Raw genomic sequence first — 27287 nt, 5'->3', positions numbered from 1 at the left:
TGGCTGACTCTGCTTTCTGAATCCTCAGGCAAGCTTTAATAATATATCACCACACTCACCCATGTATCATGATACTTCACTGTGACCATGGTTCTCAACACTGTGCATGCTCTCATGCCCAATGATGCCAGTGGAAGCTGCTTGAACTATCTTGACTCAAATTTGTTGCTAATGTTAGGACGTGCAGTGTTTTTGCTGTATGTACAGATTTTATGCTCTTACAGAAACAGTGTTTAATTACAGAAGATGAAGACTTTCAATAGTTTCCTACTGTCATTTCTCAGCATGTAAGTATCGAAATTAAACGTATTTTGTTTGAGTGTTTCATTTTAAAATTGCTGTTTTTAGTTGCTTAGTTGAGTTTTTTGGTTTTTTTCTCAATATATGTTTTTATTTAAATTAGAAACAAGAATGTTTCACATGTCAATCCCAGCTCCCTTTCCCACCCCTCCTCCCTTGTCCTTCCACTAGCCCCCTCTCGCCCCCCACCCAATCCCCATACCATTCCCCAGGGAGGATGAGGCTCTCCATGGGGGATCTCCAGAGTCTGTCATTTCATCCAAGGCAGGACCGAGGTCCTTCCCCATGTGTCCAGGCTGAGAGAGCATCCCTCTATTTGGAATGTGCTCCCAAAGATCATTCATACACCATGGTAAACACTGATCTACTACCCAAGGCCCCAGTGATTTCTGTGGCCTCCTCACTGAGACCACATTCATGGAGTCTGGATCAGTCCCCTGTTGGCCTCTCAACCATCAGTCTGGGATTCAAGAGCTCCCCCTTGTCCGGTCAGCTGTCTTTGTGGGTTTCACCATCATGGTCTTGAGCCCTTTGCTCATCACTCCTCCATCTCTGTCACTAGGTTCCAGGAGTTCAGTTCAGTGTTTAGCTGTGGGTATCTGTCTCTGCTTCCATCAGTCACTGGATGAAGGTTCTAGGATGGCATATAAGGTAGTCACCAACCTTATCATCAAGGAGGGGCTATTAATGTAGTCTCTCGGCTATTGCTTATTTTGCCAGTTGGTGTTATTCTTATAGATCTCTGGAAATCTCACTAGTGTCAGCTCTCTCCTCAAACCTATAATGACTCCATCTATTATGGTATCTCTCATCCTGCTCTCCTCTATTCTTACCTCGACTCAACCTTCCTGCTCCCCCATGCCTTCTTCTGTGTATACCAAATGATTGATTCATCATCAATACAAGTTTGATTGGTATACTTAGTGAAATCTTTCAATGGCAGACAGCTTACTTTCAATTTATTAATGTGTTTTTTCTTTTTTTGTGGTTTTGAGACAGGGTTTCTCTGTGTAGACCTAGCTGTCACTGTCCTGGAACTAGCTCTTGTAAACTAGGCTGGTCTTGAACTCACAGAGATCCACCTGTCTCTGCCTCCCGAGTGCTGGGATTAAAGGTATGCACCACCACTGCCCAGCTTATTCTTGTGTTTTTTTAAGACTGTCTCAGCTTTTAAAATTTTATTTCCTCTTAAAGCTATTCTCAAAAACAAATGCCTACTAGGATTCACACGTGTCAATCTACTGGCTTATTAAGAGGATGGCTGTAATACTCACTTGGTAAGGATTCTTCTTCTCTCAGGAGCTGGCATCTACTGAAGCAGGGTCTACCTGAACCTCTAGCCTACAGAGAGCTGTATCAAAGTCAAGGAGCAGCAGACATCAGGTCTAAACCAGCACTCCCACCCTCAACTCCCCACCTCATCACTTACGACTTCCAACCCAGGAGCATATAGAGCCTAACAATACACTCTTGTCATATTCAGCTCTAAGGCATGAGGCGTCAACTCAGACTGGGCGTCATCTGTCGTTTAAAGTGCCTGGAAGGACATGACACGCAGGATCATCTCACAGATGGCATCAGGTTCCACAGTCACCATTTCCTTGGACACGTCACAGACAACATGCATCACATGACCTCTGAGTACCGTGTTCTTAGGCACTGGTCTGCAGTGCACTGCTCAAGCAACACAGTCACAATACTTAAGAAGTCTCCAGAAGAATCCGGGTGCAGATTCATGCCTACACTGTGGAGAGTGGCTTGGTCAGACAAGGCTGACTTCTCATTATTTCTATGCCAAGAAGCTGGAAGTACTTAGAGCAGCTGGCGCCATTCCTGACAGTCACTGGAATTTAATTACTTGGGGAGCGGAGAGAAGTCTTACGGGGCTTTTTAGAAAAAACAAAGTCTGGGACTGCCTGGTGTGACATGTGTGAGAAAACAACACCCAGTATTCAACAGGAGCCAGCCAAAGTACTTGAGAGTAGGAAAGACCTCTAAGGTGACTACGGCCTACAGGTCACTTGCTACTTCTATTTCCGCCATGAAGGACCAGGCAGGGTGAGAGTTCCCAGGGCGGTGGTAGAATCAGGAGAGCACCCTCCCTGGGGGAAGATGGCTCCGCTTCCCAGTCCACAACAGATGCCATCTCTTTCAATCTGAGATGGGTACTGTAAGGGAAGCAGAGAGGTTGAGAATCTCATCCCTGTCAGGTGTGGGGAGGGTAACTGTATTAGGAGTTTTATCTTGGAGATCTAATGCTTGCTGGTGGCCTGGACCTACCCAGTTGTACCCAGGCACCCAAGAGGTAAACGCTTCAATCAGCATCGCACCTGACTTTGTCAGATTCTCATTGTCTTAGGGTTTCTATTGCTGTGAAGAGACACCATAGCCACAGCAACTCTTACAAGGAAAACATTTCACTGGTGTTGGCTTACAGTTCACAGAGGTTCAGTCCAGTGTCATCATGGTGGGATGTGGCGGTATGCAGGCAGACATGGTGATGGAGAAGTAGCCGAGAGCCCTACATCTTGTAGGCTACAGGACGTGGTCTGAGGGTCACACTGGACCTCAAAGCCCGCCCCCACAGTGATGTTCCTTCAACAAGGCCACATGGCCTAATGGTGCCACTCCCTTTGGGGGCCATCTGCTTTCAAACCACCACACCCATGGTGGTGTGTCTTTCCACACTGCTGTTAGGCGCTTTCTGAGGCAGGAGGATTTAATGGCATATACTATCACTTGCATCCTGATCACAAGTCAGGCCAGTTTCAGGACCTCAGAAGGCACAAAGAACTTCCAACATAGGGGTAAGGTCCATGAACATTTTTCTGAAAGAATGAAGAACTAAATGAAGTAATTCAAACTATCTTGACAGAATGTAGTGCAGGTAACCCCCATGCATTTCTCTGCTTAAATGTTTATAGACTCTAGTTTCGGTGAAGTCAGTGTCATTTGCAGAGGTGTAGTAATTAATTAGTTGGGAATTCTTTGTAAAAATCCTGGGGGGGGGCTGCAAATCCCACATGGTTCTGTGTAGGAGCATGAAAAGATGGAGAAAGACAACAGTGATTCTCTCGGCACCCCAGAGTAGGGATGCTGGAGACCGGCAGTGTCGAGAAGCCCAGAGGCTGTTCCCTGGTAGCCTTCTGCCTTTTCCTCCACCCACGCATAAATAGGAACACGCTAAGATACCTCAGGAGTCTCTCACATGTTTGAGGAAAAACTGAAATTAATAACGAATATGATCTCAGTCTGGAGATTGCCTATTTGTATTATAACCAACAGAAAATGGAAGGTTTGAGTCCAGCAGTTTGCAGCTTTTTCTGCCCAGATTGGTGTCTGGCTCCTGAACAAGAAGGGTCTTTACAGCTTTGGGGTTGAAATCAGAAGGGCTGATGGTGTGAATTGGCCAAGCATATCAGAGCCAAGAAGAAGAAAGCAAATGTTCAAGTCCTCTGAAATCTAGCCATGGGTAATTTGCATACAGCTTTTAAAAGTAGCATTTACCCGGGTCCAACCCTGATTTGACTACTTGGCTCACAACCCTGGTGTCACCCCAGGCTGTCCACACAGGAGAGGAAGGCCTTGTCTAGACACCGGGAAACGTCCACCAGTTGGTATGCTTCACTATCCCGAACTTCTTAAAGATTCCAAGCACCATCAGGATGTAGGCAATGGGTTTTTAATTCCTATGCATGGCATCATCTCTAACAGATGCTCAGAGAACCAGGATGAGGTGCTGGAGGTCCACCCTAGAGGGGACCCAGCGCTTCAGCTGACACCTGTTCCGGGTGCCTTTGGGGTTTGAGGAGGGCTGCTCAACAGGTCATGCCTGCCGGGTGCGGTGGGCCTTGGAGCAGTTGTCAAGGCAAGGCGGCCAAGAAAGAGCTCAGGGCCTCTGCTCACTGGGGATGGAAAGGGTTAAGTACAAAGGCGCGGGAGCCGCCACCGCTAGGCCCTCAGGGCTAGCTCGGAAGCAGCCCTGCCAACAGACCCCCAGCCCGGAGACGGCGCGCGGGGCCGCGACGAGGTGCACGCGCGCCCGGGTGGTGGGCGGCCTTCCAGCTCGCGCTCCCTCCAAGCGCAGGGAGCGCGCAGGAGCGAGCGGCCGCTGCCACCCAGGCAGTTGGCAAGGGAGCGGAGGAGCCCGGCTCGCTCCCGGCGGCGGGGAAAGCGCACAGGATCGCGGCGCTGGCTCGCACAGGTGCGTGGAGGGTTCCCCTGCGCTCCTCCCGTCTCCCTTCCCCCCCACCCCCGACTCCGGCGCTCCCACAGGTGCACGCGAATGTTGGCATGCGCATGCGCGCCTGAGCCCCCCTGACCAGGCTGCCTGGCTTGGGCTCGGGTGGGCGCAGGGGTGGAGGGAGAGCGGCGAGCTGCCAGCGGTGAGGTAGGGGACCGGGCGCGGCCTGCGGGATGCTGGGAGGATGGAGGAACCCCGGGGATGGAGGGCAGGGGCTCTGCTCTTGGCGGGAGATGGGGACTGGCGCGGGGTTTGGGGAAGGGGGGCCGGGATCCTCCAAGGTAAGCAGCCAGCGGGGCGTGGGAGGGCGGCAGGCGACAGTGAGTCGCCCGCGACGGCCCCTCCCAGGCCTGGGTCCAGCCGCTCCCTCCTGCTGCCTGCGGTGCCGGGTTCTTTACCGGGAGACGGGAGGGGGGGTCACTGCACTAGCTCGAAATGTGGACTTGGTTTGGCGCGCCGGGTCGGGGGGGCGGGTGGCTTATGCTGTCTGTCCCCTTCTCCACTCGTAGTCTGCGGGGGCGTGTGGGCCAAGGCACCATACTTTCTGTTCCTCGGCTCGTGGAGCCAGACGGCGGGTCGGGGATGCCTGGTGGCCTGCGCGGGTACGTGCCTGACAGCTCGCTGGGGAGGGGAGGAGGAAAGCGCGCTGCATTTAAATTAGGACTGAGCGCGGCGGCTGCCTTCATCCAGGCCACCAGGCTGGCAGTGGAGCCCAGCCTTCCGGGTCCAGGGCAGTGCAGACAGGCCCTGCAGAGTTCCTCTCCCTTGGTCCACTGCACCTGTAGCGCTAGGCAGGAGGCTTTTCTTTTCTTTTTTCTTTTCTTTTTTGATTTTTCGAGACAGGGTTTCTCTGTGGCTTTGGAGGGTGTCCTGGAACTCACTTTTGTAGACCAGGCTGGCCTTGAACCCACAGACGACATCGGCTTGCCTCTGCCTCCCCAGTGCTGGGATTAAAGGCGTGTGCCACCAACGCCGGGCTGACAGGAGGGTTTTCACGCCAACCCTGTTACATCTCCTAAAGAACTACACCCCTCCACACACACACTAGTGTCTATTCTGGAGACAGGAAAAGCCCGTCATCGCGGTGAGCACTTTTACTTCCATTCAGCCCACTCGGGAGCTTATCTTGAAGTTCTTGGTTCGCTGCGAGTTCACAGCACCCGACCACTTCCTACTGAATCGCAGTTACCCAGGCTCTAATTAGTAACCCCGTGGCTGTCTGTCAATGGTGCCCTTCAGCTTTTCATCCTGAGCGGCTCCTATTATTAGAACCCTACCCCCTCAAGCCTTGCCAGGCAAAAGGGAGCTTTCCCGGGTACCAGAGTTGGTGGGAGAAACCAGCGTCCCCGTGCTGACTCACTAAGTGCTCCAAGGCTCCCTTCTGGTCTAACTCAGCTGAGGTTCTGGTGAGATAAAAATTCTACGGAGCTTTTCAGTGTCTGCCACGAGAAACGGCTCATCGTATCATTAGATAAGAACGGAGGGGCAATACGGAAAACATTTTGCTTACAGTCTGCATGGTCATCGCTGGTTTGGGGGAAGAAAGCATTCAATGTGTTTGTTTCTGTACAGGCCCTTCCCAGCAACACCGTCTTGGGGGCCACTATGCCTAAGAGGATGGAAGGGTCTAGCTCTGTGGTGTGAGATCACATCGCTGGTGACTTTGGTCCCCGCTGTGGTGGTCTTGCAAGGAGTATGTTCCAGTACAAGACTCAGCATGAACAAAAAAGGGAGTTGACAGTGTCGATTGCTCTCCTTGCAATATGCTTTCTGAGCCAAGCGGCTCTCCCTTGCTAGCGCTCCATCTAAGCTCATATTTCAGATGTTTCCTAAACACTGATGGCATAGATGACTGTGTAATAACAGCTTGAGAATCTGGACCCACTTAGGCAGGAGCAGTGATTCTCTGGACTGCCCTGCGTCTAGGCTGGGGTCAGAACTGACTGTATATGCTGGGTATCAGGACTGCATGGAGCAGAGCAGTGGAAACCAGCCCAGCCTACTTCCTGTAATCCAGAGGTGTCTGCTCTGTTCTGGAAGCCATGGATTATCATCTCACCGGTGGCCTCGTGTTTTAGCTTTTCTCATGAGATTAGAGTGGTCACACACAGAGAGTGATAGCACCAGCAAATGTGTGTAGAAACCTTACAGAGAACAACTTTTATAACAAAAATGCAAACTTCTAGGAGTTTACGTTTTGGAAACATTCTGCTTCCTGCTAGACATAGCATCATAATTAAATATTGCCTTGGAAACTGAAGCTACCCCAAGCCCTACAAGTACTGTTCAGATGGCTGAACACTCTTCCTTTGAGTGGTGTTTGTTGATGTCTGCTGCGAGTGTGGATAATCCTGGGTGCTAGGTACATAATTCTAGGTACCATGACCTGGTCTCTCTGCCTGTGCATCTTAGACCCGAAAACAGTGCAAGGCATGACTTGTGTCCTATCAATACTTGTGTAGCTTAAGGATCAATACTTGCTCTGAAGGGAGTGTCTGCATCCCACAAACATACATAATGAAGGCTCCAGGTGTGGTGAGGGGATCGGTACAGCGCATCAGCAGGGACTTGTTGTGCAAAGGCCCTGCAGTGTGGGGCAGATCACTAGGGAGGCCCAGAGAGGAGCCCTTGGAGAACCTTTAAAGGGCCTGTAGCTTCGGTTCATGTACACTGATGAAGATTGACACTGGAAGGCTGGATGCGGGGTCCGTGGCTCAGTCTTTACAGAATGGAGATCCCAAGTCAAAGGGAAGCCCTGAAGGTGGCCGGTGTGGATGAGATGTTGCATAAATAAAAGGCCTTGTTGGTATGTTTGGGGTCATCTTTTGGTTAAGAACTCTTAGAGCTTTGGTGTCTGCCTTCACTGTGTCTGGGAGGTCTGAGCCACATTCATCTCTTGCTCTTGCTGGTGTGATGGTCCCTAATCAGGATGTGGACATCTGCCTTTGGATGCACTGGTCAGCACAACCATTTGGAACAGCCATATTCTGGGCCTTCATTTGCTCACGGTCCCCCGTTCAAGCATCAGGACTCCCGTTGAGGTTCTCACGGCTGAGAAAACTTGATGGCTTAACCAATAGCATCCATTCTGTTTGCTTGCCATCCAGCAGTCTCAGGGGTGGCATGTCTGCCAATCAGTGCCAGACGTGGAAGCCTGAGGGCAGGGCTTGAGTCACAGAGAGCTGCTATTCACTTCTGGCATGACTGGGCAGAGGAGCCAGACCTCTTAGTTGTCAGCTTCCTCGCTGGTGAATCATGTCTTCAGAAAGAGTCCCATAGAAGCTGGACCACTTTTCCTGAGGAGCCTTTAGTCCTGTAGCATCATTCTCATCACAGGTACAGCTTGCTGATTGAAGGAAGAGACAGAACTCCACCACTCAAGCATCTCTGTCATCTCATACTCTAGGGAGAGTACTGAATAGGGTCACATCTTGTCATAATCAAACCTCCAACTGCTAAATTCAATGCCCCCCCTCCTTGATATGAGGGTCAAAAATCTCAATACCTTGCACTTTTGTGTAGTTAATGTTTTTAAGTCATGCCCCTGGATTGAGGGGCTGCTTTGAGTCCTTCCTATCCATTTGAAGGCCTATGCACCAAAGAGGGAAGATGTCCGTCCTATACCCACAGGTTACCACACTGGACAGCACAGGGTCACTGTTGATCTTGTCAGTGTTCCTCAAACAGCCATGGGACGTGACTATGCATGTATGTACGTGGACGGCTGACGCTGTGACAAAATAACTGCCAAGAAGTTAAGGGACAAGGGATTCGTTCTGGCTCAAGATCTGATATGTGAACAGGACAGGCGTGGCAGTGAGAACATGAGGTGGCTGTTGGGTCGCAGCCACAGTCGGGGAGCAGGATGGATGCTGGTGCTCAGTGTGCTTCCTTCAATGTCCCTTTTTATTCAGCGCAAGGATGGGGCTACCCACACTCTTCTCTGGAGAGGTGTCTTCTAGATGATTCCAAATCCAGTCAAACTGACAATGGAGACTAACCACGACAAAGCCCGAATTGGTGGGGCAGCTCAGCAGGCGTGGGCCCGTCCTGAGCTCTGAATGTAGTTTCTTCTCACAGAACTCACACTGAAGCTTGGTCCTGGTTATGGTTTCAGTATGAAGTGTCCCCCCAAAAGGCTTGCGTTGGAGGCCTGTTCCTGATGACACGTACTTCGTCATGTGAAGGTTGGTGCTGCTCTTGGGCCAGCTCCTGTTGTGTCTGGTTCATCACGAGTCCACCCTTCACATTTTGCCTCATCTGTAGGCATCCCTTGCCCTTTGCTTTAGATGGTCAGAGCTGTGTCCTTGGACTTCCCAGTCCTCAGGGATAAATAACTTTCTATGATTTATAAATGTTCCAGTCTCGGGTGTTCAGTTGCAATCACAGAAAATGCCTTAGTACCCCAGGAATAGTAATGGTGCAGCATGGGCCTAGAAGGTGAATTCTCTTTTCCTTAGACACTGCCATCTCTTTCTCTCAAGCTGTAGACTGAACAGGTAAGGCGTATTCAGAGAATGGAGGACATCTGGTTTTATTCAGCCTGCTGACTTTGTGCTAGCCCTGTCTAAAAAGTGTTTGTCTAAACCTCTGGATGGTGTGGTACACCTACGTGGATGGAAAAAAAAGGATGCTTTTTTTAAATCTCCTGGTGGGAAGGGGAACTGAGAGGCTGATGGGCCCACAGCCCATAGCTATCCCAAGACATCCGGGTACAAGCTAACAGTAGCTTGGTCCTGGCTCTCCAAGTCTCTTCCTTCTCCATGGTGATGTCTGCTGTTTGCAGCTAAGTGACTTGCTCTGCCTGTGTCCTGCCCCGCAGTATCTCCATAGCCTAGCATGCTGTTTTATCTTGTACTGCATCTGTTTCCTTTAGGCAGAGCTGGCCGCATCTCACCCCATCCAATTTCCAATGGTCTTAAAGCGTCCCGAGTTTCCAGGGATCCCTGGGGACCCATGCCGCTAGACAAAAGCTGCATCTGCACATCCCATCCATGCAAAGTGCTTCCTTGACTTGGACTTGGGCAAGGCTGCCCTGCTTTAAAGTGCTTACAGTTCCCAAAGGGGCTGGGCTCTGCTGAAAAGGGACCACAGAGCCCCCATGGTTCTCTTCCTTCACTGTTTTCTGGGGGCTGCCTCAGGGAGGTAGCATCCCATGGAACCACAGAGCAGACAGCTGCAGTGGACTTGCTAAATATGGGAGTCTAACAGAGGGCGAGGAGAGGAGGATAAAGCAGCGAAGATCACAAAACAAACAGAAGGCTGAAGGAAGGCAAGGGTGAGCCTTACCCTCCAGTACTTACCTCGGGGATAACATGGGCTCAAGTCTCCAGAATGCACATTGCAGCTGTTTTCCAGAGAAGATTCAGCTGTGAGGGACGGGCTTCACTATTAAGGTTAAACTACACAGAGTGAAGGGGCGGAATGATCTACTGTGTGAAAGGCACCTGCAGGACTGTGGGTGGCCGTGTTTGTGTCCAATGAAATGAGCCAAATCAACCTTTATAGCCAGACAAAGGCATTCTGTACTGCAGGAGCACATATAATCACAGTAATTAGAACATTAGAGTCTCAGTTGGGGTCACTGTAGCTGTGCTGAAACACCATGACCAAAAGCAACTTGGGGAGGAGAGAGTTTTTTTGGCTTCCACTTCAACATCACTGTTCATCACTGAAGGAAGTCAGGACAGGGACTCAGATGGCAGGAGCTGATGCAGAGGCCATGGAGGGGTGCTGCTTACTGACTTGCTCCCCATGGATTGCTCAGCCTGCTTTCTTAGAGAATCTAGGACCATCAGCCCAGGGATGGCACCATCCTTCATGGGCTTGGACCCTCCCACCAGTTATCAATTAGGAAAATGCTCTACAGGCTTGCCTATATCCTTATCTATGACCTATGAGCCATCTTCTCAGCTGAGGCTCCCTCCTCTCAGATGACTGTAGCTTGTGTCCAGTTGATGTAAAACTAGCCAGCACAAATAGCAACAACAGTAATAACGCAGAGATCAGTTTATCAGACAGGCGGTGTTAAGCTGCCAAACTCACTTGTTCTTGGAGCTGGTTATTGCTTGTTCGCAAGGTTGATGAAGTATGCAGCCGACATGACAGGGTCTGTATGGATTGGAGGCTGTGGGTACCCAGAGCTAGCAGGAACCTGTTGGTGTCCACTGCTTGCCTTGGTTAATTTCTGTGTCCTCCCCATCCCAAAGGAGAGGGACACATGGGGCTATGCCCTCTTAAGACTCAGTCCGCTCCTTCCCACACGGTGTCTGTCTTCCTGCCTTCTCTGCTGCTAATAATAAATGACGTTCTTAGGAGTGTCCGGAATATGCACTCCGGACTGAGGAAGCTCCTGTATAAAATGAAAAGGGCCTTTGTAAGACTCTTGTTGTCAAAGGCCAGTCCAAGTGGCTGGACCACTCTCCTGGGACCCCCTTCGAAAGAAGGCGCTGATGTTTACAGGAAGGCTACCCACAGAAACTGGAAGGGTATTGGGCCACCCAGGTGACCTTCAGCCCCAAAGGGAGATAATCCTAATTGCCCTGTCCCCTTGGGCCCCGTGCTGAGGTTGGCTTACAGTCTCTCCTTCCCTCACACTTTACCCTCGTCCAGGACACGTGGAATGTTTCCAGCGCCCAGAGGATTTCAGCACTAGTGTTGGGAGAGGCCATCCCATAACACAACTCTTACCCATCAGACCACAGGTCCTGACATCCATGTCCACAGCAATGGTTAAACTGTGAGTGTCAGTGAAAGGAAGCCTGCTCATCTCTGCCTTGCTGCACATCCAGTTAACCTGGTTAGTTAACCTAGTTAGTGGAGACCGTCACGTGACCAAGCTAGGGTGCCCCACCCCCCGTCTTCCTATCCTCAGCATCATCTCTTCCAGGCCGCCTCTTCCTGACATCTGAACAGGAAGTGCGGCTTTGGACACTGTAACCTTGATGAAAAGAATCCCGTTTTCTCTCTGGACCCAAAGCAGTTAATACTGGCAGTTCAGGCTGAACGGGAAGTTCCAGTTCAGTAGCATCCTACGTGTGAGAACTGACGGTTTGCATGATGCAGGCACAGTGGGTGAGGAGAGCAAAGAAGCTGGAGGCTGACTGTGGGCTCCTGCCATGCTTCAGTTCGTCCCAGCCATGGAGCCTGATGTGTTCATCTTGATTTCCTCTATTTCATTTACCCAGAGCATGAGTAACCGTATAAGCCTCTTACCCTCCATGTCCCGTTGCCTGGTGACAATCTTACTTTGCCTGGGCTTTTGTGTTTAGTGTAGAACAGCTCACTCCACTCAAGAGTCTGCTACTGAAGCATTCGGAGTAACACATTATAAACGGAAAGACTTTGAACAAACCCAAAATGTAAAAACAAAGAGGCACTCCTGTTCCTGAGGCCGAATGTGTTAGTGCTGGGCCTTTGATGTTCACTCATTCTGGGAAACCGAAGGCACAGAGCACGAGGAAGTGCCCCTGCGCTGCACAGAGACCCGTCTCACCTCCCTTCCTGTGTTTTCCACTTTACAAGCGACAGGCAGCTTTCTCATGTTTTAAAGAGCACGTAAATGGCATGATAGGGTAACATCTGGTAAATCTTCGAAAAGAATCGCGCTTGTGGGGTTCACTTTGATTGGCCCGTGCAGATTTTAGCTCATTGATTTCAAGGTCCAGTTAGTAGTGCTGTAATATAAGAATCAAAATCTTTTATCTTTTGTTCGTATCTGAAAGGATAAAACAGTCAGGTATCCCTTGCACATCAATGCTCGGCTTAATTCTTTAAAAGTCACTTACGGTCCTCTTTGTGACCAAGGTGATAGAACTCTGTGGCCACCCAAGATTTTGCTGCCCCACTGGCTCCGGTCACTCTTCTGGGGAGCCAGAGTCACTCCCACAGGCTCTACCCCTCGAGTTTCCCATGGGCTTTGGTGGAAATTTCATATTCTCAGGGAGCATCACCTGCCCTGGAAGTTAGGTCCTGTCATGATGTCTGCTGTGCACTCTTAGCTGGTCATGGCATCTGACTCCATTTGGACATGTGGTGGCTTAGTTTGTCTCCGGATACAGCTCCAGAGGGTGGGGACTAACAGATGACTTGGCCCGACACATAGTAGGTGCTCCGTTACATCTGTTACTGACTACCAGCAAGTATTTTCCAGTTCTAGAGTGTCACTCAGAACCTGAGTGGATGGTTGAAAAAGCTACAAGTTCATTGGTCTCGATGGTCTCTCATTTCTGACACAACACCTGTCACTGGGGAAACATTCAATTTTCACTTTGGAGTCACAGAAGATTTGACAATCAGGCTGATTCACGCACTGCTAGAAATCGAATGTTATAGTTATAAATGAAACATAGACTTACAGTTTGTGTACCTTTTTCCAGGTCTCAGTGACTCTGGTGCTCATGCTTTGTATTTATCCAAGTCTCTAATTTCACTTGAGTCACCAGGAGGGGCAGAATATTGTTTGTGTCTGGGTATATGTCTTCACAGAAGGCAGGGCACAGCTGGAGTCATCAGACCGTGGATGCTTTGAGTTAACAAGCATTTAATTTCAGCCCTTTTCTGTCCGTAGATCCAAGTGTGATCCCAGTGAGTTTGTCTACCTTGTACCAGAGACGGGGTGGATGGGGTTGCCCTAAACATCAGGTTTGAACACTCCCATCCTTGGGCAGTGGCCTTTATCCACATCTGCTTTCAAGTGTGGTGCTCCAGGCATCTCATCACATCAAAGTAAAGATGTATCCTGTAGGATGTGAAGCTGAGCCCTGTGTGTGTTTCAGAATAGTTGGATATAAAAACATCCACAGCTGGGTGGAGGAAACAGATTGTAACATCTATTATCTCATGACCTTGTGTCCAACTGGATTAGTGAAAATTTAATCTCCCTACATGATACTTCAGATCCCTCCAAATAGCTCCCAGTTGGTAATGGTCAAGGGTCTCGGGGGAAGGAATCATGATGCCTCCTCTCTATTATGCAGCGTGGCATCATGATGTAAATAGGGTGAAACCCTGGGGGCTGGAGTCTGTGACTGAGAGCAAACCTTTAACACCATGACCAGTGAATAAGCCCTGCTAGCTCACATGGGCTCACTAACTTAAGGACCAGGGATACCAAATGCCTTAGCACTCCTCTCCGAGGCCACCTGTGCAAGGGTGATAGTAGAGCCACTGATGGGCTTCGTTTGATCTTTCGAGACCATGCACCTAATATTTCTGATCACAGACCATTGTGCTGTCACTTATCAAGGTAATGGTAGCTGTCCTGCTACTACTGTGCATGGCTGCAGTGTGACCACAGCTGTGTGGGCGTGTCCAGATGAGCACTGATGGGTTGCAGCAGCTGTGGGGGCGTGTCCAGATGGGTACCGGTGGGGTGGAGCTCACAGACCTCAGAATCCTGCAAGCCAGATGAAGATTTGGGACTTGACCCAGTCCAGTGTTCTCTCTCCTATGATTTTCATTTCTTAGATTTTTTTTTTACTTACGTATTGTTTTATACACATACATACACAGACACACACAGAGACACATACACAAACCAGGGCAAGTTTTCCCTCAATTTCAGCTTGGAGTGTACTGAGGCAAATGTCTTCTCTGGTGCCACCCTAAGCCTATCCTCAAGCCTCTCTTGACTTTAGGGGTCTGCACTGAGCTTGCCATAATATGGCCACGAACATAGTAACTGGCATCCCACTAGGTGTTTTGCTAGGTATAATACTCTTCCCCAATGGGACAGTAACAGTGGTGAGGGAGGAACCCTCTGGACTCACTGCTCCTCTCTTGAGAGCTGAAATAACCAGTTGGATGTCACCTGCCTGGGTCCCAGCTTGTAAGCAGCAGACATACAGGGTAGGTGTGGGGACAGCAGCAGGGGTGCTTTGGGCCCAGGCTCATTCTGCAACAGCATCACCTCGCTTTATGTCAGAGACCACAGAGGCACCTGCAGATCCCGCACAGTCTGTCCAGTGATTTGAATTTGGGGGATGTATGGCTTAAAACACTCTCCCCTTTGAAAAGTGCTACCAGCAGGGTATTTCCCCAGAGAACGCTGCTTCCTTGGGGTTCCGCTGCACCTCTGAGTGAATCAGGAAATTGGGGAAGAGCCCCCACCCCAACCACTGGCCGCCTCACCTGTATGGTGTGAGTTGAGACACTTGACCTTGGGTTTGGGTGTTTGGTGCTGTCCCTGCACACAAGGAAACAAATGTTGGCTGCACTTTGTTGGCTGTGGCCAGGCTAGGGTGTGGGGGAATAAAAGGGGAGCTGAGAAATCCATGGCAGCTCAGGTGGTAGCGCTCAGCACAGCGAGGGATGGGAGCAAGGACAGACTGTGTTCTGGGGCGGGGCTGGGGGCGGGGGGATTTAAACAATGGTGCTTTTGATAGAAAAAAATTCATAAAGACCAAAAAAGGCCATGGTCCCAATAGCTGTCCTTGTTTTTATACATTGGAGACTTTTAAGAGAGAGCTTCTGTACTTTAAAACCTGCAAGTTGTATGATTACCAAAGTCATGTAGGTTTCTTTTTTAAAAACAATATACGGAGATGCATTGGGTGGGTGTGGTAGCAGATCCCTGTAAATCCCAGCATGTGGCTGCAAAGGCAAGCGGGTCTCCAGTGTGAGGTCAGCCAGGGCTATGTGGGGGGTTAAAGTGCAGCCTAGGCTGTGTCGTGAGATCCTGTCTCAGGAGAGAGAATCACAGGGAGGATGCAGGGCGGTTATCCAAGAGATGCTGAGCACCGGCCATGCTCACCAAACCTGGGAGGTCCGCCGTCCCACAAATACTCATACGGCGTGCTGAGTGTTGTGTATTTCGGGGCATTTTATCTGGGTGCTTTACAAGTTATAAATAAATGTGAGTTGGAAATATGTATATATATTATATATCACATATACACACTATAATAACTAGGTATATACATTTATTCCTACTTAATGAGAGGTCTCATATTTCAGGCCCTGGGGGAACACTGAAGTGGCTTGTCCTTTTGGGCAAGAGATTTATTAGCTAGTGGTGTCACAGACAGACAATATGGCAGGAGGTGTAAAACGTTCAGAGGTGTCAGTGTGGGGGAGGTGGGCTGTGCCATGTAGTTGATGAGCAGCCCACACGCAGTGCACGCTTGTTGACAGGTTGTCTCTTGATAACCAGGCTGCAGAAGAGGGGAAGTTTAAGACCCTTTAGTTTGTGTGTGTGTGTGTGTGTGTGTGTGTGTGTGTGTGTGTGTTGGGGGTGCAGATGACTGCTGCTTCTGTTTGTTGGGGGGACAGATGACTGCTGCTTCTGAGCTTCTGAACATGGCCTTTAGTAACCCTAGCCCAAACTCACCAGTTAGCATTCACCCACTCTGCTCCTTTCCAGGGACGGACCAGCTACAGCGATCTCCCTTTTACTGAATTTCACTCTTTCAGGAGAGAGATGGAGATGCATATCATCAGCACTACACACGGTTAAAACGACCCATTGCCGGCACCCTCTGGCTGCTGCACCCAAGGCCAGCAGTGATTGGGGCAGATGCCATGGGGCATGAGCTTAAGGCATAAGAATTTTGTCTCACGGGGGAATGGAGGTTCCTAGGCAAGGCTACCTTCCCTGACATACAGTCACATCCCTGCCCGGCAGACAGCCTGAGATGGTGGACACACACTATCTCATGAGCTGCTGCAGCAGGGAAGACTCTGGTGGGTGGGGAGAGAGATGGGTGTGGAAACACATCGCCCTGAGCCTCATCTACGGCCCAAGGATCCCGGTTGCAGTTTATTGGTTCTTGATTGTGAAGCGTCAGGTAGGCGAAGTGAAGACACCTTTCCCCAGAGAGGCTGTGGTTCTGTAGGTGTGGGGGGCATGAGGGGAGTTTGTCTTGTAAGTACTGCATATCACTGAAGTTTGCCTCGGGTTTGTAAGTACATCAGCAAACTTAAAGGGAGCTGGCTGTACCAACTGGAAGGATTCTTTTCAACAACTGGCATTATAGCAAGGCATGGCATTTAATTTTGAATAAACCGATTCCCATGTTAATCATACAGCCCAGTGGGAAGCCACACCCAATTGTATGGTTTTTATTCGTATCAATGGTAAGTAAACAGAAACTTTGCAAGAGAAAATGCTACGTAAATCATATTTAACTAAAATCCTGCCGTAGTGCATGATTTCCTGGCTAGTTAGGAGGAGGCTCTGCCACTCACCCCCTCCTCTGCCCAGGCAAGCTCCTTCCCAGCAGCACTCTGAACAGAGGCCTAAGGTCAAGAGCAGGCAGTGAGGGCTCCAATTACTGCACCACAGTGGTGCAGGTGCTTGCTCGCTCTGCAGGAGCCCCCAAGGAATTCTGGCCCTACAGCTGACCACAAAGCAGGGAAATTTCCATGTCCAAACCTCCATTCGGTTTGGAATTTCATGGCACAGTCTTAGCAGAGCCACAGACATCGGGGTCGTTCTTTTATTTGTTTTTAATTCTATTTGCTTAAACTTTCATAACTTCCTAAAGCTGCTATGGTTTACAGTTAACCCTCTAATGTGAGCACGCCTTTGCCGATTGTACAACTAACGTTGCTTCTCTGAACAAGCCCAGGAGGGAAGTGGGCTCACATCGGAGTCGGAAAGCTCAGGCATTCGTTCCCACCGACAGGCTGTCCGGGAAGCCATTCCATCTCGTTAGGGAGGGCTTGTGTGTGAAAATGGGCTGGACGCTTTGTCCGTTGTAGGGGTAAGCTGCAGGAATGGCTGGCCCTAGTGAAGAAACCCAGTTTCCTTTAACACCACCCCCCAAAGGCAAAGGGACTCTCTGTCTTGGGCTCAACACCTCCATCTCTTTTTTGAGTTGGGGCAATGTGCAGCAAGCCTGAGCTCCCAGTTTAAGTAACCAGATTTCTGAAGTGTGACCCTGTTTGGGCACCAGCTTCACAAAGGTGTGGTTGTAATAAAAAAAAAAGTGTGACAGAGTTCAAGTGGGGGGTGGTTTATTGAGGGAAGAGGATCGTAAAAAGGGGAAAGGGGAGTGGGGAGACTGGCCTCCCAGGACAGGAGCAGCAGGAGAGGGGAGAGAGAGGCAGAGGGAGGGGGCACTGACAGAGAGGGAAAGAGAGAGATGGGGGTGGGCAGGACCCCTTTAAAAGGGAACATACTGAATAGGCACAGGTGGTGCTCTTAGTGGCAACAGCTGAGGGCGTGTCCTGTCAGGACTCCAAAGGCTGACCAGCACAGATGCCTGAACACTAACAGGTGTGCTTGACAGGCCTCGCTGCAGTGGTGGGGTGTGTGCTGCTGGCTGTCACAGGGTCACGGGAGAGCTCTTGCTTGAGGAGGGAGCTGAGTGAGGCTACAGGACTCAGCCAACTCGGCCTCCGTCTGTGCTGAGGGCAACATGGGATGCCAAGGAATTCAGTGGAACACTATTGAAGCCATACTCTGGAAGTATGCTTCCAAAAGTCATGTTGGGGTCGTTTGTGTTGGGAGTAAGAGTGATATAGCCATTAAGAGCTCACCAGCGTGCTTTTGGCGGTAGCTGAGTTTCCTTTTCCTAAATGAGTAGGAACTAAAGTCAGCTCCATCCCAGGTCTCCTGACCAGAGACAGGTCCCATAGGTGTGGGCAGACCACACCAATGCCTTAGCGTAGCTTCAGCGTGGAGACTCTGTTAGTTATGGACACAGTAAAATGCTCACTTGCCAACCATTCCTTCAGGGTTTAAACGAACAATCCCAAGTGTCCCCTTTTTGTTTGGTTTTGTTGTTGCTGTTGTTGTTGTTGTTTCGAGACAGGGTTTCTCTGTAGCTTTGGAGCTTGTCCTAGAACTAGCTCTGTAGACCAGGCTGGCCTCGAACTCACAAAAGATCTGCCTGCCTCTGCCTCCCGAGTGCTGGGATTAAAGACGTGCCCCACTGCCACCTGGCTCCAAGCTTCCCTTTTAGAGTCTTCTGTTACTTGGTCCATGCCCCCACTCAGGCTGTAAAACCAAGGAACCAGGTAGTTCTGCGGCCACTTCCCAAGTCATGTGATGTTCTAAAGGTGACGGCCTGCTGCCCTCACAGAGACCGTGTCAAGAGTGGGCTGAGCAGGAGAGCCAGCCTTGCTTGTCTCTCATACACTGAGGTTTCCAGACATTTCACATGAGATGTGCAGTGTGCCCAGCTGCTGACTTCACCTTCCTTCAGTAGCTAAGCCCACGTGGAAAGCTCGGCAGCCTGTGGGGTTCTGGGACACCCATCTGTCATGTGTGGGCAGTCATCCTCACGCCTTCACTGCTGTGAGCCAGCGAGTCCTCTTGTTCCCTGGACTGACAGCCGGATGGAGGCTTCATCATGGAGGTCATAGTCAACCAGAGCACATCATGTCCTCCACCCTCCTAGGAGTCCTTGGACCCATGTGCCTGGCGAACTTCCTTAGCATTATCTTTCCTGAGGAAACAGATCTGGCGTGGAGGGAACCGAATGTCTCCATGTTCCACGGTAAATGTCAGTGCCAAAGTGGCTGGAGGAAGCAGGGGTGGGTGGGAGTGCTGCACAATGCTTACTTCTGTTACTCTTCTCGTCACTATGACAAAAGACCTGACAAACAGCTTAAGGGGCGAAGGAACTTAGGGCTTGCTGCTTAGAGGGTTATAGTTTATTACCGTGGGCTAGGTATGACAGCTGGGGCTTCATCTTTGATGGCGGGAGCCTGCCCAGGCAGATCAGAAAGCAAAAAAAAAAAAAAAAAAAAAAAAGGTTGCAATGAGATGGTCTATAACCATCAAGTCATAGCCCCAGCTCCTAAACACACATTACCCAGGATAGCAACGAATGTGGCCAAAATTAAATTCATAACTTAAAACATGAGGGGATATTTTCAAGGGGTGGGTTAAATTGACCACACAGATGTAAACAGGCGTTTCCTGTCCCAACCACCCTGCCCCAAATAACTGACTCCGAGGCTTATATTAGTTGTAAATGCTTGGTCTATTGACCACGGCTTATTACTGACTAGCTCTTACATGTTAAGTTAAGCCATGTTCCTTATTTACTCTGCCATGTAGCAGTACCCTTGTTAGCATGGCATGTTCATCCCCTGCTCCCTCTGTGTCTGGATGCCAACTACTCTGACTCAGCCCTTCTCCTTCCTATCATCCTTAGTTTGGTCGCCCTGCCTGCATTTCCTGCCTGGCTACTGGTCTATCAGTGTTTTAGTATTCCAATTCAAGTGACAAATCTTTCCAGGAGGGTTATTCCACAGCACACAAGTCTCCAGCGGCAACACTGAGGATGGCAACATCCTGTAACAATGTTAAAAGGTTGGGTGTCTATTACTTCAGACATTCACAGCCTCCTCCAACAGCACCGCTGGCTGGGAATCATGTGTTCCAACATAAGCCTATGAGGGACGAGCCACATTCAAACCATAACAGCACTTACATAACCGTGTGTGTGTGTGTGTGTGTGTGTGTGTGTGTGTGTGTGTGTGTGTGTGTGTGTGTGTGTGTGTGTGTGTGTGTGGTCGTGAGATGCTCAAGAAAAGTACCTGAATGTTACTGCCTTGGGGAAGCAAGTGCTTGGCCTACATTAGTGTCAGCCCTTGAGTTGCCTCTATTTCCCATCATTCATACTCTTCAGAGGGCTAGAGTAAACTGGCCACACTGCTCTGTGCTCGAATCCCCTCCAGCAGGCAGGGGCTCATACATCAGTGCTTGCCAGCGCAGGAGAACCCCGCCTACTGCTCTGAGGGCCCGGGAACCCTCCCACACCTCCACAGCTCTGCCTTGTTTTTCCTTTACCAGCTTCATGCTATTTGGCGACTGCCTCTCTGAGGAAGAGACCAATAATGACCACAGGGGTGACAGGTGGAGCCCCGGGATTCGATCCTTGACTGATTTCAAGTATCTGACATATATTTGTTGTCATTTAGTAAGATTATTGTCCAGAAAGAACAAGGGAGACTGCCACTGCATTGATAAAGTTAACAAGGTTTTGTAGCTTTCTCAACACATGATCTTGGTTCTAAATGTACTTCTACTGAGTTAAAGCTTTTCCTTGATAGCTAATGACGTCCAACTAGCCACATATTGGGTTTCCTTCACTGTGATCAGAGCTTCTTTTGGTGACACATACTGCCTGAACTGGGCTCTTCTTAGTCTTGTGCCAGAAGGGGACTAGTAATTATGTATTTCCTCTCCACCAAACTCCAATGCTAATCACACATCTGGACACCAGACAGACTACTAACTGCTATCGATGGAGGGCCTGGGGTAAAGCCATTTCACTCAACGGTAAAACTCAAATCTTCCCGCTTTCCTTCTGTGAACAGGAGCAAGAATGCCGAGAGTGATGTGGGGGCCTGACATCCCACAAAGGAAGCAGCCAGGCTCTGGATGACAAATGAAGAACCCTGGGTTTCCAGACACGCACCCATAGGTGGAGTGGTTCCCTAGGTGGACGCTGTGGGTGCAGAGCTGCCACCCAGGACTCAGACACAGCTGGGCTGCACAACTGGAGGCTAAAACGGAACTGAAGCCAAGGATTTAAATGTGATTACAGCCCCTAGAGGATCTACTGGTCCTGGGGCTACAGCGTTGGTGGCAAGGTGACACAAGAGTCAAATGAAGGTCATGCCATGGTGGACCAGGAGCATTTAACCACAGTTCTGCAGAGGAGCCATACAAGAGAGTCACAGCTCAGGGCTGTTGGACATGGGAACTGCAACAAAACTTTGGCACTGAGCTGGTTGGTTCACCCACCTCCACCCCAGCGGGTATAGCCAGAGTTGAGGATCCCGCGGTTCAAAAGTTCAGTGGGCGTTGGGCGCGTCCTCCTCACAAGAGAGGGGAGTGGGAAGGGCAAGGTGGGAGTGGCGTGAACGGGGAGGGAGGTGGACATATGTGAAATCTGATCTGGTGCCAAGGAAAGGGTGTGCTGCCAAAGACCCCAGGGCAAAGGACGCTCAGCCTCCACCAGGCATGTGTGACTCCTGAGCTGGCAGAGGTTGCCCGCAACACAAAACACTCATGGAGAACTCTGTGGCGCCTTTCATCCTCTACCCGGGGACTGAGCCCGGGACTCCGGGAGAGGACAGCTTGCCGCTGCCAGCCGAGGAGGAGGGCGCTGTGTCCCCGGCTCAGACACCCTGCAGCCTCAGCACCTCGCTGTGCTTCAGCTCCGGGGATGACTCCCCACCGCAGTCTCGCGCCTCTGCCGCGGAGGGCGCCGAAGCCTCTCCTCCTCCTCCCCATCGCAGCGACTTGCGCGTGGTGGAGACGCAGTGGGAAGTCAGCAGCGCCGCGTCCCCGGAGTCCCCGGAAGAGTGCGCGCACCCGGAAGAGCCCGCGTCGCCCGAGGAGCCCCCTTCCCGCCACGAGGACGCGCGTCCTGTGGAGTCTCTAGACGAGCTCGGGGAGCCCGTTCCGGTGCCACCCGGGGTCGGCCCCGCGTACGGAGAACCAGACCTGGTCATCGAGGTGGCCGGTCGCCGGCTGCGGGCGCATAAGGCGGTGCTGGCGGCGCGCAGCGACTACTTCCGCGCGCGCGCGTCACGGGACGTTCTGCGGGTGCAAGGCGTGAGCTTCACGGCCCTGCGGCTGCTGCTGGCGGACGCCTACAGCGGGTGCATGGCGGGCGTGCGACCGGACAACGTGGCCGAGGTGGTGGCCGGTGCGCGCCGCCTCCAGCTACCCGGCGCTGCGCAGCGCGCCACCGATGCCATGGCGCCGCATCTGAGCCTGGACAACTGCTACGAGGTGCTGAGCGCCGGCAAGCGGCAGCGGCTGAGCGAGCTGCGCGACGCCGCCTACCGCTTCATGAGCGACCACTACCTGGAGGTGCTGCGCGAGCCCGCCGTCTTCGGCCGCCTGTCCGGTGCCGAGCGCGATCTGCTGCTGCGGCGCCGCCTGGCTTCGGGCCGCGCCTGCCTGCTGGCCGCCGCGCTCGGGCCAACCGGGGAGCGCGCGGGCAGCCGTCCGCAGAGCCCGTCCGGGGACGCGGAGTCGCGCGGGGACGCGGCCGTTTATTGCTACCAGGCGGACGCCGGGGAGTGGCGCGAGCTGACGCGGTTGCCCGAGGGCGCGCCGGCTCGCGGTTGCGGCCTCTGCGTGCTCTTCAACTACCTCTTCGTGGCGGGCGGTGTGGCGCCTGCGGGTCCCGATGGCCGCGCGCGCCCGTCGGACCAGGTGTTTTGCTACAACCCGGCCACCGATTGCTGGAGTACCGTGCGGCCGCTGCGCCAGGCGCGCTCTCAGGTGCAGCTACTGGCCCTGGACGGCCACCTGTATGCCGTGGGCGGCGAGTGCCTGCTCAGCGTGGAGCGCTATGACCCGCGAGCGGACCGCTGGACCGCGGTGGCCCCGCTGCCCCGGGGAGCCTTCGCAGTGGCCCATGAGGCTGCCACCTGCAATGGCGAGATCTACGTGTCTGGAGGCTCTCTCTTCTACCGCCTGCTCAAGTACGACCCCCGGCGCGATGAGTGGCAGGAGTGCCCATGTAGCAGTAGCCGAGAGCGCTCTGCTGACATGGTGGCCCTCGACGGCTTCCTCTATCGCTTTGACCTGTGCGGGAGCCGCGGTGACGTTCAGACTGCGGTCGGCACAGGTGGTGGGGTCAGCGTATTTCGCTACCACTGCCTGGCCAAGCAATGGAGCCAGTGTGCTGTGCACCTGCGGCCCCCGGGCGCTCCATCAGGCCTGCAGCCCTTCCGCTGCGCCGCCCTGGACGGTACCATCTACTGTGTGAGCCGCGCGGGGACCTGGCGCTACGTGCCTTCTCAGGACACTGAGGCTGGTGGCGAAATGGGACCTGGTGGCAGCTTTGAGCCTGAGCCCCTGGGATCCCCTCTGGATGTCCGGGGCGTACTGTTTCCATTCGTGCTCAACCTGCCTGAGAAACCAGACCGTGGGGAGCAGGGTGCAGCCTAGGACAGGATCAGCTGGACAACTCCACTGTCCAGCAACTGGGGCGGGGAACGGGAGGGGGGCAGGAAGGGTTGCAAGTCAGTGGACTAGCCCCCCCCCCAGTGGGGAGGGAGGGCAAAGAGGGTGCAGGAAGAGAGGGACCTCCGCATAGGCCAGGCTGCTGGCCACACTGTATCATGCCAACGCTTTGAGAGTGTAAGCTTCGCTCGTTCAGAAGACATTTTTGCAACGCTGTTTTAAGTCCTGCTTTGCAGTGCCGGATTCTCCTGTTGCTTCAATTGCTTAGTGAGTGTCATGGCATAAAGTTTGGGAAGATGCAGATAACCCGATGCCTAAGGGAAGAGGTAGAGGCCACAGATGAAGTTGGGAGCAGGGGCGGACAGGAGGTGTAATAAGGAGCCTGTCCAGTTCCTTCCTTACCAGTGACTGCAAGGTCCTCAAGACTGAATGGTGTCCTAAAGTAGGCCAGGCATCAATGCAACTGCAGAGGGAGGGTCACAGCCCGCACTGAGATTTAAAACCATAACTTATAAGACCTGAAAAGTTCACTGTGTGAGGCGTAACTTCAAAAAGAGTAATGTATCAAGTACCGAAGGTGAATCTTCGTTGGCCAGCATGGTTTCTAGTCCCAAACATACTGTGTCCAACCATAGACACACAACCAGGCAACCGTGGAGAGGATGTTATTAGCTCCGGTGGTCATTTGTCCTTGCTTAGATTTGAAATCTCTGGTGAGGAAATGCTATCAGACAGCACGCTGAACGGAAAAGCATGGCCAGCAGGGGGAGGGGGCAGGCTTCTTATTGAAAGGCCCCTGGGACAGCAGGCTCTGCATGCTCACCCGCTTTCCTGTTTCAGAACGAACTAGGGGAAACTTCCCTCCAAAACAAGGTAGAGTCGTGTGTTGATAGTTGCACTCTGTGAGCTCTCTACTTGGCTATGTTTCTAAGGTGTCTTCTGTGATTCTGATAAGGGAGATGAAGTGACAACCATCTCCCAAGAAAGTGTGTGGAAGCCACATGCTAAGGAGTAGGACAAGGAGAAACATGTGTGTTTTGTTTAGCAAGTGAGTGACGTTTATCTAACTCCCGAAATACCCTAATAGAGTTAGAGGGAGGTTCATTCCTAGACAAGGTTACAGGGACCAAACCAAATCTGTCTTCGCTCATGCGTTAGGATGTTGTACATTTTGAGTACACACAGGCGAGGCTTCCTATTTATTAAGAAGTTAAGGACAAAATGCATGCTCCCAAGCAACTTGTTCAGAGTCCACACTAGCCCATTGTTTTATTGCAACAGGGTCCCTACATGCTGAGAGTTTCTGAAAGAGAGTTAGAGGAAGCTCCGCACTCACCATGTCATCTCCATGGAAGTCGGTGGTTCGCGGGGAATTCGGTTAGGCTTTAGAGTCTGCTCTGAGAGGTCACAGTGAAGTGTGTTTACAAACAGCCAGCTTGGTTATCCTGCAATGACCCAGGGGGATGGAGTTTACAGTTTCCATTTGTGTGTTCCGGTCACTGTGTGTTTTTTCGTGATTAAGCATAGACCAAGATGTCTTGTCAGCTCGGTTAATCATCTTAGGAAGGAAAACCAGACATCTTATTGCCTGGCTTTATTGGTCCTTCTCAGGGGTGTCCTGGGGAAAGGGCTGATGAGCCAAGTGAGATGATGTTTGGAGAGATGTACCTTTTAATACTGTAGCACCTTTTCCCTCCAGACTGTCATTTCTACTGTTGGCACCTTCACATGAAATCGGTCCCTGTTTTCATTCCTTAAGTGCCAAACTTACAAAATACTGTCATGTGGTTTTGCCTAAGAAGGCATTCCTCTGACGTTCACTTTTGAAATCTGGCCTGTTGAGTGACATGTCCCCGGAGAGGACAGATGTACACCAGACAGAGGAGTCTTCCTGTGGGGACAGCACACTAGTGTGCCCCACAGGACACAAACAAAACCCAAGCACGTCAAAAGGGTAAATGTATTAATTTGTGAATCGTGAAAAGAAAACTAGTTCATTAATCATGAACAGATGTGTGGCCAACCTATTTTTTTTGAGAACATACATAAAATGTTTTATATCCTGAATCTGAATAGTGATCCCCATATAAAAGCAAACACAACAAGCACTGTCACGTCTTAGCAACCATGTATCTTGTTCTTGGGATCTGGAAGGTTTGCCACCCATCTGTCTTAGACTCATTTCATGTTGACATAAAGAACTTAAGGGAGTGGTTTTATTCTGGCTCAGAGCTCAGGTTACAGTCCCTCATATTGTGGTGGCCACAGGGCAGGACCTTGAGGGTTAGCATTTAATGCCCATTACCTCCCAGCTTTCTTTCTCCATGAGTGCATCCCCAGGACCCAGTCAGGAAGTGGTGCATGGCCCACAGGGGGCAGCTCTTTCCGCTCCACATCAATGCAATCAAGGTAGCTCCCAAGAGGCATTGCTTAGAGGCCCACCTTCCAGGTGATTCTAGATCCTGTAAGTTAACACTAACCTTTGTGCATTACCCCCCACACCCCGACAAAGAGAAGTGAACTCTGTACAGTATTGGTTTGGTAGTGAAATGAGCCTCCAGTGTGTGAACCTGGGTAGGTCCATCACGTTCTACATACTGGCCACACTCTGCATCTAACTCCACCTAGGAGGGTGGTCTGTGTGAGCACAGATCTGACCGTCAGCTAAAAGAGTCAAATAAGGCTAATGTGACCTCGAGATATTTAACCCTTGCATGCTGACACCACAATTGTTATAAAGAACAGCGCTTCTTTAAGGGGATAATGATTGACAGACAAAGGATCGACCTTTTGTTTGGTTGGTGGGTAGTTATGTTTGTTTTGCCAGGGTTCATTTGGGATCCTAGGCAACGAGCTAATGTTTCTTGGTTTTTTTTCTGTTTTGTACTTTGACATGGGACAAGCCCCACCTCTGGCTCTGGTGCAGACTCTTGGCAGCTTTGAGGACTTGGAATGTGGTGACTCGGTTTCTAAGGAAAGGGTGGCAGGAGTTTCTTTTACTCTAAGAAAATGAATGTCGTGGAAGTTTTGTTGGCTGCTTAGTTTGATTTCTTACCTGTATTGCTTTTGCTGTGCTGACAAAAAGCAATGAACAGCGAGCGATCTCTAGCAGTTGTGGCGGCAGCGACAGTGCGAGCTGTTAGCCAGCTTTGTCCAGTGTTGTAACTGAATGCCTTTGAGGGCCCTGCTGAAGTGAAGGAGAGTCAGGACGTGGCCATAAGGCTTGCGGAGCATCTGGGTGTCAGGTGGGAGCCAACGTGCTCTTTAGCTTTGGGTTTCAGTTTAAGTGCCTTCCCTAACTTACAGAACGCTTTCATTTTGAGTCCCGAGAACTTTTAACATCCCCGTTTCTTCCGTGATACTGTTCACAAGGAAGTAATGGCCCAAGCTGAAAGTGGAACCCTGACAGCCATCTAGCTGCATCTGCATTTATCCAAGCGGCCGTTGTCACGTACGCTCTGTCCACATCCACCAAGAAGGCTGGCCTGTGAGACGCTGAAGATCCTGGCGGGAAGTCGACCCTGGCAGCAACTTCACATGGCTTTGTGGACAGGTTTGGGTTGAAGTAAAAGTCTAGGTGTATTCTAACGTGAGGTTGCAGCCCCGCCCCCTGCCCCCCCGCCCCTGCCCCACCCCCATGCTCGGTAGATCTCTCACCAGTACCTACTAACGAGTACTCACACGCTGCGGTTTAGTGAAGGTCTGTACCTGTTTAAGGGAAAGTCAGGCCGGCCCTTACCGGATGTGTAGTTAACTGTGCTAACGCTTGAGTTTTATCCTCGGCAGAAATACTGTAAAACCCTTTGTGTTTGTCACCTGTGCCAAGACGAAATAAACCATGTGCCAGCGCTTCTGGAA

At 51.2% G+C, this 27287-nt stretch overlaps 2 protein-coding genes across 5 annotated transcripts in view; both read left to right on the top strand.

Moving 5' to 3' along the window:
* Positions 1-4369: 4369 nt before the first annotated feature.
* Kbtbd11 (kelch repeat and BTB domain containing 11) lies at positions 4370-27287 on the top strand. Of its 3 annotated transcripts, XM_040733606.1 has the most exons (3): positions 4435-4504; positions 18889-18987; positions 20819-27287. In XM_040733606.1, the coding sequence occupies exon 3, from the start codon at positions 21516-21518 to the stop codon at positions 23412-23414; it is 1899 nt and encodes a 632-aa protein (XP_040589540.1). In that variant the 5' UTR covers positions 4435-4504; positions 18889-18987; positions 20819-21515; the 3' UTR covers positions 23415-27287. The 3 variants fall into 3 exon arrangements, with proteins under 3 accessions (XP_012977909.1, XP_040589540.1, XP_012977910.1); XM_013122455.3 differs by lacking the exon at positions 18889-18987 and having other exon boundaries at positions 4370-4504; XM_013122456.3 differs by lacking the exons at positions 4435-4504; positions 18889-18987 and adding an exon at positions 4555-4690.
* Positions 4427-27287, top strand: part of Myom2 (myomesin 2) — a 114405-nt gene continuing 91544 nt past the window's right edge. Inside the window, exon 1 of one of the 2 annotated variants that reach the window (XM_040733604.1) lies at positions 4427-4504. The gene's annotated coding sequence lies outside the window, so the exon portion shown is untranslated. Of the gene's footprint in view, positions 4505-4584; positions 4691-27287 lie in introns of those variants that run through there. The other variant, XM_040733605.1, reaches the window with a different exon arrangement.

Source organism: Mesocricetus auratus, unplaced genomic scaffold (genome assembly GCF_017639785.1).
Source record: "Mesocricetus auratus isolate SY011 unplaced genomic scaffold, BCM_Maur_2.0 Super-Scaffold_100031, whole genome shotgun sequence".
Classification (NCBI taxonomy): domain Eukaryota; kingdom Metazoa; phylum Chordata; class Mammalia; order Rodentia; family Cricetidae; genus Mesocricetus; species Mesocricetus auratus.
Note: the sequence above shows the minus strand (reverse complement) of the source record. Positions and strands in the feature narration are given on the sequence as shown.